Source organism: Atractosteus spatula, chromosome 13 (assembly GCF_055471065.1).
Source record: "Atractosteus spatula isolate fAtrSpa1 chromosome 13, fAtrSpa1.hap1, whole genome shotgun sequence".
Lineage (NCBI taxonomy): Eukaryota > Metazoa > Chordata > Actinopteri > Semionotiformes > Lepisosteidae > Atractosteus > Atractosteus spatula.
In genome coordinates this window covers 42,988,354-43,000,932 of record NC_142718.1, presented here as the reverse complement: position 1 = coordinate 43,000,932, position 12,579 = coordinate 42,988,354, and the positions used below count along the sequence as shown (strand labels likewise).

At 39.0% G+C, this 12,579-nt stretch overlaps 1 protein-coding gene across 1 annotated transcript in view; it reads right to left on the bottom strand.

Annotated features, from left to right (window-relative positions):
* The window catches only part of lrp1ba (low density lipoprotein receptor-related protein 1Ba), a 491,547-nt gene that overhangs the window by 268,872 nt on the left and 210,096 nt on the right, over positions 1 to 12,579 (bottom strand). The window contains exon 7 of the mRNA XM_088930252.1: positions 2,071 to 2,233. Within this exon, the coding sequence (XP_088786378.1) occupies positions 2,071 to 2,233 (163 nt within the window). The remainder of the gene's footprint in view (positions 1 to 2,070; positions 2,234 to 12,579) is intronic.

Genomic DNA, 12,579 nt, shown 5'->3' with positions numbered 1-12,579 from the left:
AGACATTCTTTAGCTTGTTTGTGTGTAGTAATGATTCAAATAAATATATTAATTCCTTTGCAGAATCCTTTCAAAAAGTACTCCCACCAGCAACTCAGGCAGTTATTGATTATTGAAAGGTCACTTCATTATACTAGATTATACTAATGTACAGTCCTACTTATTTTAGTTGTAGTAATGGAAGGGAAATGCAACACTTGTACTGTAATTGAATTTTTGTCTTATGTTATAGACATGTACATTTAAGTTTAAAATGTGATTTTACACGAGTTTTAACTAAATTGTATGATTTTAAGGTACTGCCATTTTTAATGTATTTTACTTTAATGTAAGCAACACAGCTTCCCATAGGCAGAGGCCCTTGAGCCTTCCACCACCTACTGTATTGATTGAGAGATCAAATGAAGGCAATGGCAATCAATCAATCATCAATCAGTCATTAAAGGTGAAAGCCCAAGACGAAACATTCTATTCTTTTATATGCAGCTTATCTTTTCAGGTAGCACAGTAAAAAATAGTTAAGCTTCAAAAACGTTTCCTTGAAAGTGTAGTATTTAATGACATACAGTAGTACTTCTTGTAATGGGAAATACTTGAATTGTAGCATCCACATCTAATATTTTGCACTGCACTGTATAGCTGCTCTTTCACACATTCTGTTTCAAAGTGTTTTTCCCCTTGCTTATTTTGCTGTTTTCTTTAAGCATCAGTGTTGGTAGATTTGTCTTTTTTCTGCAAGGACTGGATTGCTTTGCCCATGAATGTGGAAACAACTCTGAAAGCTAGAATTGCAGCCTGCCTGAAATGTGTCAGGAAATGATCATTACAGACTGTATAACTGTGAAACCCAGCACTGGAATGGAGGTGCATTTGAAAATCACAAATGATGGAATTTCTGTGGTGAACGGGTATATTTTTAGAGACTCATTAGCCTGCAGCTCATTAACAATCAACACATCCCTTCCGATATGCAATGTACGCACACATGTATGAATAAGCTACTATAAACACAGTGAAACAGTCTAAATATTACACCCGAATTATCACACCCGAAGAAGGTTCCACAGCTGTAATGCTTTGTTTTCTTTCCTCTCTTTTCAGCAATAAACCTTTTACTTGTTCTTTTGCAGCCCATGCATGCTGATGCAGCTACAGTACCTACTTGAACTACTTCACTCAAAATACTGTATTATCCCCTTTGGGTTATTACAATTATTTAAAATCACATTTACATGGGATGGCATGAAAAAAAACATATATTTTGAAGCCAGGACTATGAGTATTAATAGAGTTTTATTAACATTTTGGTATTCAACTTCATCTAATGATAAATATAAACATACAGTAAAGATGGAAATCTCACATACAGACACTTGCAAATTAATGATCTACATATTCTCAGCTCTTGTTGCTACCACAGCATAATTCCAAACTCCTCATTCTTTTCAGTTTTGCACTGTAATTCACTCATGCACTCTATGCACATTCTGAAGTACAGTTTTGAAAGACTTAATGATTTGTCAAATAAACTTCCCAACATGACATTTCTTTGAACATGCCTTACTATCAAATTGTGTTTCAGCATACATTGTGCCCTCACTCTACCCTTTCAACATGCTTTGAGATAAGGAGATGTCTTCACAAGATGCAAAGAAGAGAAATGTGATCTATAGTAAGGTTAAAATCTATTAAAGCACAGGATGCAAAGCATGCAGGCCCATGAGATGGAAACACACCTAAACGTTTGCATTCTGAAACATTATAAAGCAGAACAATAACTCTGTGCTCATTATCATTTAAATTGTATAGTGTATTGAGGGTGATACCTTAATACCAGTTCTCACAGCTCACAACCATCAGTTCATCAAACAGAGAAAAAGTTGTATGTACTTTCTGATTTTATTCTGAAGGTGACTCATTCATTAACATTCAAATAAGGCATTAATATTGCTTCAGACATACTCTGAATGCCCATCCCAACTTTCATTGTTGTAAAAACACATGGAATCGCACAAACATAAGATACAACATGACATAAAGGTGACCTTGAAACAGTTCATGCTGACTTACCCCATGAGTGGATCAAGAGCAATTCCTTTCGGGTTATGAAGGTCAAGGTCAACGACAGTGACACAAGTGTCTTCATTTTGAGTGCATACAAATATCCGATCACTGATCCGATCCACAAAGTATAAATTACCACTTAGCCAATCTATGGCCATTTGTTCCACATCTACAAATCAAAAAAAGAGAAGAAGCAGTCAACCCTTTCCTTAACAGGTGGCAAAAAAACATAAATATCAAATTCTGGCTCAGAGTGCCAGCATGGCAGTTGCTGGAACAGTTGAAACAACCATCTTTTTCCTTGTGTGTAGCCAACAGTAAATAATTGTAGTCTAAAACTTTAATGAATTTAATTAAAAAATATATGCATAAGAAAATTGTTTGGGGTATACTACCGCACAAGAGGCTAAATGAAGATCTTCGGCAAACATAATATGGCAGAAAACACCTGTCTTTGATCTTCTGATAATGCATTGTGGCTTAAATGTAGAATCAAAGTTTTTTAATTAGAATGTTGAACACATTCGAGAACTGCACTGTGCAAGTACAGCTACTGTAAACAGAATTTAAGTCAATGTCTCTATGCCATGTTGTGTCAAACAAATGACAGCAATTCGGGTGTCCGTGTAGCATAAGTCTTCTTTATTACATATGCATATGGGAGCCTAGCTCTAGTAGGCCAGACTCAAAGAAGTATTACAAAGAGTGGTCTTTTTATACAATAAAGTCTGTAAAACCTGTCCATAAAAGGGATTTTTGTTTCTGTTTTGACGTATTGCAAACTGGTATATACTGTAGAAACAGTTTTCTCATTCATGAGCGCACTGTCCTAAACCCCCTCCTATGGAGTAAACCATCAAGGGGAGCCACGGACCTAGAGGTGATTGATGAGATCCTTCCAGGTTGAACATGGGTAGGTATTAAAAATATAAATTAGTCAAATTCAAACACAAAAACTGTTCTTATTTACGTTATAGTTTTTATTCCTTTAGTTGTTCAACTCCACTGAAACTAAGAGGGAACTCTCCAACTACAGAAACCCAGCGGAGGAGCCTGTTCAGAAACACATTGCTGAGTGTGACTGTAACACATTCCACACGCACCCTTATTCCTCGCTCACTATTGTGGTTAGTCTCCCTGAGCTCCCGTAGTGGGCATACTTCTCCAACGCCTTTCTTTTTTGGATTATTATTGACCTTCACCTGTTTCCTGCTTTCTCGCTCTCTTGTTTTCCTCATTTTACTGCCCCCTACCGGTTTTCGGACTGGTTGCTCATTTATTGGATTTGGATTTTTTGCCTATTGTTTTTGGACTTTGCTACTTCCCTTTTTACTCTACCATTCCTGACAGTGACATCTCTCCAAATACCAATACAACCTTTCTGAAGGACACCACAGATTAATTTTCTTACACTGAATATAAATAAAAAAAAACAATTCTGTGTCTTTAGTTCAAGGCCTTCCAGTCTATCAGATATAGCGAGAGATATGAGAAGTGCATATTGTACACACACTAAAGTAAGACCAAAAAAATGCTTAAATGCTCAAAGGTACAGTATTCTGTGTTGTGAAAAATTATTTTAAAAATATTTCCTTCCATCAAAAGAGGTTATATTTGCAAACAATAAACAATGTTATGTCAGAAATGTTGTGCTATATTTTAACATACCAACACTAGTTCAGTGAACTTCAAAATTATGGTACATACCAGGAGCCTTAATCTACTCTTTTTGAATCTGCTGTGACTGGCTGAATGAAAAAAGAAATATGTTGAGGTCAGACAAGTCCAAAGTCATGCTTTAATATTATTCTTTTAAAAGTATGTCATTGTTGCACTGAGTATCTGTATCCCTCACATAATATCCACAGCATTTGATGTTGATCAGTCTGCAGCCTATCTGTGCTTTTGTATAATGGAATTCATGTGCATTTGATCTCACTTTTCTATATTAAAAAAAAACACCTGTCTGTTTAATTTTGAGAAGACTAAAACAAAATATCAAGTCCCACTTCCAAAAAAGGTTAAAATTAACATTTCAAATCTCAGAAAGCTATTAGTCTTCATTGTTTATTCATGGGATCATTCAGTTAGAAAGTTAAATATAAGTTTCTGGAGATAAACACTCTTTCTAGGTATAGTAAATATGACTTTAGATTATATGCTTTTCTGTCTTCTATAATCTGTAGGACATACAGTATACAGTACCTCTTAGTTTATTGAGTATTTACCAGAGATCCTCACTACAAATGGCCTGACATAATCCCATATAAGGCGTAGAAAAACAGACCAAACTTAGAAAATGTGGCTGTACTATCCTAATTTCTGAAGCTTTTTGGTCATACAACTACCAGCCATATGTACACTAGCACGGCCAAATGGCAAATTAAAAGGCGGCATTCTTTGTGAAGTTGGTCTCTTTTGTGTCGCCACATGGAATGTTATTTTAAAGGGTCTCAGAGGAAGCCCATGGCATCTGTCCACCTTAGACATTTTTATAGTGGCACTGTCTGATATGATATGATATGATATGTCTATGTTTATAACTGTTATTTTTTTCCACTGTCAGCAAAATCTTAAATATGAATTGCAAAGGATGTATAAACATTTTGGTATATAACATATTGCACATGCACCTCCTGTAAATATATAATCAAAATTTTAATGCTCAAACAGAAACAAATATGGATGAGAGAAGTTAAATGTCAGTAAAATCTGTATATTCTAATATTTACTTCAGAAAAACATATATACAGTACATCATCTGTAATTCAATACAAGGTGGATACAGTACTGTTGGCAGGCAGTGTACAGTTCATACTGTGTACATATTGTAAGAGGGCCAGAGGAAGGGTCATCCAGGACAGGTATTTTAGGAACGATCTGCTCACTATACTTGACTTAGACCTGACCAAGATGGCCGCTAAGAGAAACCAGCTGACCCGCAGATGGAAAGGACTCGGTCTGAAAGACAACGAGATGCAGGTGGGTCTCATCAGGAGACAAAATATATATGGCCTGGAAACAGTGAACCGGTGCGGAAGCCAGTAGGTGAATGCGTTTTGGAGGAGATCGTGGAGTTTTGGTTGGTGTGGAAAAAGAGTTAAGGACAACGGATTTACGGAATAAATAAAGAATAACGGCATACGGTTAGTGATTTGGACTCGGCGCGGATTTGTGGGATTTTACGGACTTCTGGAACACGGACTGAATACGGATAGAGAAAACGGATTGTGGATTGGCTTGGAAGACAGACGAACGGAAGAACAGGAGAAAACTTCACGAAAATAAGAGAAGAGGGTGGGGTGTGAGTACTTTCGTAACTATTACATAAACCTATTCCCCCCCGGGGCACCACAATTGGTGGAGGATGCGGGCACCCCGCTGATTGGGTTCGTGAAAAAAAAAGTGTTTTTTTTTCCCTCTTTTCCTTTCCTTCTCTTCTTCTCTCTTGGTTTGTGTGTGAACTCTCGCTACAAAAAATGGAACAATTGATACAACAATTATCCCAAGCCACACTAACCCAGTTCCAGGCTTTAAAGGGACAACAAGAAGCTATACAGGCACAGCAGGAGGCTAATAAAATTCAAACTGAGACGAACCAACGAATTATAGAAGAGCAGAATTTGGTGAGAGAGGAACTGCAAAGATTAGGAGAGGACATTAGACGGTCCTCAGTAACAGGGCGAGAACCCTGTAAGACAGAAGAAATTGGGCTTCAAAAGATGACAGAGCTTGATGATGTGGAAGCCTATTAACGAGATCTCAAGTGTTTGACCTTGTACATCTGGCTAAAAAATGGCTTCAGCCAGAAGAACTAAACGCAGGGCAAGTGGTAGAAAGAGTGGTATTGGATCACTTTGTGAGGAGTCTGCCTGTTCACGTGAAAAGAAAAGTGAGTGATGGGGATCCTCAGACATTAGACCAGGCGGTTGATTTAGTGACAGACAGCAGGCTACTGAAGCTTTGATTAAAGAGGAAAGAGGGGAAGTTCAGAAAGAAGAGAGGAGAAACCCCAAGAGTTTGGAGAATTAAATGAAGCTTCAGTCACTAAAGTACAGGGATTATTGAGGTCCACCACAATTTAAGACTTCTCTTTAGGGACGATCGGTTCAAAGGGCCCAACCATGGAAAGAGTCCCGCAGATGCTTCTAGTGTCATGAAGAGGGACATTTAGCCAGTAATTGCCCCAACTGGTGTGAACCTATGCAAATGGACACCAGAGAAGAGGGAAAATGCAACTACCTCAATCAAGACTAAAATCAAGATAGGGGAAAAACATGTTGAGGCCTTGTTAGACTCGGGAAGTACGGTGACACTGGTGACCTCTGCAGCACTACCCGAAGACACCGAGATCAGGCAAGCAGAAGCAATCCCTATTACTTGTATTCATGGGGAAACTAAAGTATATCCGTCTGCAAAAATTCCCATTTCTACCGAAATGGGAACATATAGTTCGACTGTAGGGGTGGTTGAAAAACTGCCTCACCCGGTGGTGTTGGGACGAGACTGTCCCCACTTTCGTCAACTCTGGAATACTGTCCAGTCCACCAGGCAATGTCCACTTCCATATCCTGGAATCTCGGAGGACAACACCAATTCCCCTGGAGTGGCAGACCAACAGGAGGTCGGCTCTGAATTGGGAGATGAATTCTTAAATATGGATTTGCCAGACTGGGAACCGCCAGAACATTGAGGGAGGTTTGGGACGGCCCAGTTGGAAGATGGAAATTTGAGACATGCATGGGGACATGTGAGAAAAATTGAGGGAAAGTTCTGTAATGATAACAGTACCCTGAGTTACCCTTATTTCATGGTGAAAAACAATCTCCTCTACCAGGTGCAGAAGAGGGATCAAGAAGAAGTGGAGCAACTCCTTATTCCCCGAGCCTACCAAACAAAACTCCTCAACCTGGCCCATAGCCACCTCCTGGGAGGACACCTGGGCGTGAAGAAGACAGCTGAGAGACTGCTCGCTCGGTTCTTTTGGCCAGGGATATATAAGGCCATTGAGAAATATTGTCGGGAATGCCCAGAATGTCAGAAAACTGCCCCGCAACCTTATTATAGGAATCCTTTGATTCCTCTCCCCATTATTGAAACTCCGTTTGAACGGATTGGAATGGATTTGGTGGGACCCCTGATCAAAACCGCCAAAGGACATCAGTATATACTGGTAATAGTGGACTACGCCACAAGGTACCCCGTAGCCATTCCCTTGAGAGCCGCCACGGCCAAAAATATAGCGAGGGAGCTAGTACAGGTCTTTTCTAGGGTGGGAATCCCTAAGGAGATCTTAACAGATCAGGGAACTCCTTTTATGTCCAAAGTTATGCAAGATTTAAGTAAACTATTGGGTATTCATCAAATCAGAACCTCAGTATATCAGTAAACATTGGGACCAATTGCTCCCCTATCTAATGTTTGCGATTCGAGAAGTACCGCAGGCTTCGACCGGGTTTTCTCCATTTGAGTTTGTTATACGCTCGGAGACCACGGGGATTACTAGATCTGGTCAAAGAGTCTTGGGAGCATCAACCCTCACCTTTGCAGACTGTCATTGAACATGTTGAACAAATGAGGGAAAGCATAAACATTGTTGTCTCCATTGTGAAGGAAAATCTGAGGTGGAGGAAAAGGTGGGCCCGGTCAACTACAAAGTTAAGCAACCTGACAAACGGAGACAGCATCAAATCTACCATGTAAACTTATTAAAGAGATGGCATGGTGCAGAAGTTCTGCTCACCCACTTCTCCCCTGATCCTATGGAAGAAGAAACTGGGGCTGTCACCCTGGGGGACCTGGCACCCTCACAGAAGCAGGAACTACAAGAATTCCTCTCACAAAACAAGGATGTTTTTTCTCAGAGTCCTGGTCGAACTCACCTCATTCAACATAAGATTATCACGGAACCAGGAAAAAGGGTAAGACTGCCCCCATATCGAATTCCTGAAGCCAAAAGGAAATTAATTAGGGAAGAGGTAGAAAAAATGTTAAGAATGGGAATAATAGAAGAATCCCATAGCGAGTGGGCTAGTCCCATAGTGCTGATACCCAAACCGGACGGAACTATCAGGTTTTGTAATAATTTTAAAAGGTTAAATGAGATCTCGTGGTTTGACGCGTACCCTATGCCCCGTATAGATGAGTTAATTGAGCAATTGGGTAACGCTCGATATATCAGTACGCTAGATCTTACAAAGGGATATTGGCAAGTGCCTCTGGCGGAAGAAGCTAAAGCTAAGACCGCTTTTGCCACCCCTGAGGGGCTATACCAGTATCGGGTCCTACCGTTTGGTTTACATGGAGCTCCAGCTACTTTTCAGAGATTAATGGACCGAATACTCCGACCTCACTGAGATTTTGCGGCTGCCTACTTAGATGATGTTATAATTCATAGCACAACTTGGGAACAGCACCTACAGCACCTGAATGCAGTAACTGGAGCTTTGCGAGAAGCAGGGTTAACGGCTAATCCAAGTAAATGTTGTCTAGGGACCCAGGAAGCCAATTATCTCGGCTATACAATTGGGAGGGGAATGATCATGCCCCAAGAACAGAAGGTGCAATTAATTAGAAACTGGCCTAAACCCTCTACAAAGAAGCAAATACGAACGTTTTTGGGATTGGCGAGTTACTATCGCCGTTTCATTTCAGGATTTGCCTCCATTGCAGGCCCATTGCACGACTTAACAAAGACGAGTTGCCCTGAAAAAATAAAATGGACAGGAAGGGAAGAGAGGGCCTTTCAAGAACTAAAAAAGACTTTATCCTCCCAACCAGTCTTGCAGGCCGCAGATGGAAAGGACTCGGTCTGAAAGACAACGAGACGCAGGTGGGTCTCATCAGGAGACAAAATATATATGGCCTGGAAACAGTGAACCGGCGCGGAAGCCAGTAGGTGAATGCGTTTTGGAGGAGATTGTGGAGTTTTGGTTGGTGTGGAAAAAGAGTTAAGGACAACAGATTTACGGAATAAATAAAGAATAACGGCATACGGTTAGTGATTTGGACTTGGCGCGGATTTGTGGGATTTTACGGACTTCTGTAACACGGACTGAATACGGATAGAGAAAACGGATTGCGGACTGGCTTGGAAGACAGACGAACGGAAGAACAGGAGAAAACTTCACGAAAATAAGAGAAGAGGGTGGGGTGTGAGTACTTTCGTAACTATTACATAAACCTATTCCCCCCCGGGGCACCACAATATATACAGTACATTATTTATGTATAGGAACATAAATGTAGGAGGGTGATTAATATGTATGAAGAAATAGGAGGCCAAGTCCAGATCACTAACGGGACCACACTACAACTGGTGAAATCCAAATTAGAGTGTCATCTGGTGTAAGGAAATACCCCTTCAGTGGCTCCAGAGAGTTAAAAAATATTGGGGATTAAGGAGGACAGAAGATGTTTAAGTTTACTGACTGAATCAAGGTAACATAACTAGTCTTGTTTCTTTACCATTTTTATATGGCCCAGCTTAATCGAAGTTAACTTCCCTTAAGAAATATGGGTTTGAATGAAATAAATAAGCTTTAATACATGTTTAGGAATAAAAACTTTTTTTCTCCAACTTCCAAAACAAGATTATATAACTAAGTGCAATCTAAAAAAAATGAAACAGAAGCTCCTGACTAGACATCCAAAAGGAGATTCAAACTGCGATCAAAACCAAAAGAATTCCCCAAAAAGGCTGCTGTCTATATAGATACATAATAGATGAAATATTGAATCCTATGGATGTCTCACCTTGGACTATATCCAACATAAGCAATTGTGTACAATAGTGAAAATTATTCAGAAACCTGATTGTGGATTGTCATGCCATTCCCATTTCCCAGTGAAGGCATGCACGTAATGTCACAAGTACTGTAATTCACCATGGTAAATTTTCATAAGAGGAGCATGGGAGTTAAAGTGAGCATTTAAAACACTGATAAAATCTGATAAAACTGGAATTCAGCACACTTATTTAAATCAAATTCAGAGCACTAGTCAGGTGTTCTAGGTTCTAGTGGGGCAGCTGATTACACTCTCCGAACTGCTTGATAAACACTTGCCAGAATAGGAGCAATTAGAAGCAATTAAGGGTTGCAGCTTCTAATGGTGTCACTTCATTTTTCGGAATGGGGTGCTTCAGAGTAAAACATTATCTTGATGCATGTAACAGGAAAGCATCAGCACAGTTTTTCACTCACAATTACTGGCTAGAACATAATTTTATCAACGTGTACCTTGAAGCTTCATTATGATGAAAATAAAATAATCCTTATTCAATTAAATCGAAGACAAACTTAAAACTGGATTTATTGCAATGTTTTACTTCACATAATAACTTTTAACTGTCAATGGAACACCCCTTTTTTATCTATACATATTACAGTATATTAACTTCAAGGTCTAGCAATCATCCATTTTTAATATCCAAATGTAAGCAGAAATTAGTTTTAGCAGTAGGGCTGTCATGAACTCGGAGCTTTCAAAGTGAAAGAGCTGAAAGAAGAGCGATGCAGCAGATAGCTCTGTTATTGTTCCATACTAATTCATCTACTCGGGGTCCAGCAGGACTTTTCATCTCAAACTCATTAATCTCCACGCACTGCAGTCAGCCTTATTTTGCTCTCTAATGTGTTGTCTCCACCTGCGACTAGCAGAGATGAAAAAGAAGTGAGGTTCCAGGACCCTCAAGAGACACTGCTCAGTTTCATAGTCAAAGCTCTCCAACTGTAAGTTTGGATTGTGGACAGAGAAAGATGGCTTACTTTCAGTCACAGGCAGATTAGAAGAAATAAATACAATTCTAGGGATGCTCACTGTAGGTTTATCTGAATCTCAGTTTCATTAAAGAAAAAAAAACATCTGCTTGCAATTTTGTTATACTAATTTATGCCAGTCACATTGAAGAGCATGTTCATTAGCGAAGGGGATTTATATTAAGTCTATGAAGCATTAAATGAAGCTCATCATCTTTTAACTTTGTATTGATATTCTGGGATTTAACAATCAGTTCTATGTTTTTGTTATTTCTAAATATTGTGAAGATTCTGTCCTGCTTTTCACCTTTAAAGCTTGGATCACAAAGTCATTTTAAGAGCTCTACATTTTTGATAAAAGGATATCCTTGGAAAAAAAACAACTATTTATTATGATTAGTGTGTGGAGCAGTGGCTAAGGTCCAGGTCTTGTAAACAGGATGGGGGTTACTGCTTTGGTACCCTTCAGCAAGGAACTGTACCTGAATTGTTCTAGTACAATACCAACTTCATAAATGGGTGCAAAAGTCAGCTGTTATGAATAAAAGCAACAATAAAATAAATTCCTTATAAAAAGGAGGAAACAGGTCTAGGGGTAGGTCTATGTGATGACTCTTTTCATATTCTGATGGTGAAAGGCCTGTTTCTCTCTTCTGATCTGGTTCACATGGGATGGTGCCAAAATGCCTAAAGCAGAACTTGTATGGAAATGATATTTAAAAATCAATGAACACTTCATCTATTAAACAATAAAAAGTGTGACAAATGTATTGCAAGTAGTATGAAAAATGTTGATAACTCAGTGCCAGATATCTGCATCAGAGGATGTGCAAACCATAGTTTGTAATAGCCTCTAAAATGCCAGGGAATGATGTTCAATGGTTAATCTTAGAAGTAAACTCATCTTCCACAGCACCCTTAAAACAATGCATGCTTTTACATTATGTTCCCTCCCATCTCTCAGCAGTTTGGTTTCTCTATCTAAATGAAAAAAAATTCTGGATGCACCAAAGCCTCCCACGTGTTTAATTTTGATCTAGTAACCCTCTATTAATGTTGGCTTCTCTGCATAGTACTGGCATAGTGCCTAAATGATAACAGAACTATTATTGCAATTAACATGCATGCATTGGCAGATCAGAAGATAGAGGTGTATTTACCTTTAAAGCCTGATTAGTCATAATAACACAATATAAGCATATTATACAGTATGAATCAAGACCTGCTAATCAAAATAACGAGGTAACTTTTTCACAATACAGTAGTTGTGAAATAGGGCTTTAAAACTTTTTTGCAAAAGGTTCATTGAACTGATAAACTAATAAAAAAAACTAACTAATAAAAAAAATGCATCTCAGTCCTTTCTTTCTCACTGTCATTAGGAACATAGACACCAAAATGCCGGTCTGAATCAGATGAAATCTTCAGCTCGGCCACCAAGCAGAAGACCACAAGAAAGGTGGCAGACAAGAGGAGGCCATTCAGCCCAACTAGCCCAGTTGGCTGCTAGTAGATAATTGATCTGAGGATCTCACCCAGCCATTTCTTGAAAGAAGCCGATTTATCAGCTTTGACGACAAGGTTAGGTAACTTATTCTAGAATTCCTCTCTCTGTATCTAAAGATGTGCCTCCTGTTCTTTTCATTTTTCACTTTTGGTACTGAAGATGTTTACTGTGCTGATCTTTAATCTAAGAAGAGATTAAAACATTCTGTTCATTTAGACTGTTACAGTGTCTCTGTAGCCCCAAAATGTA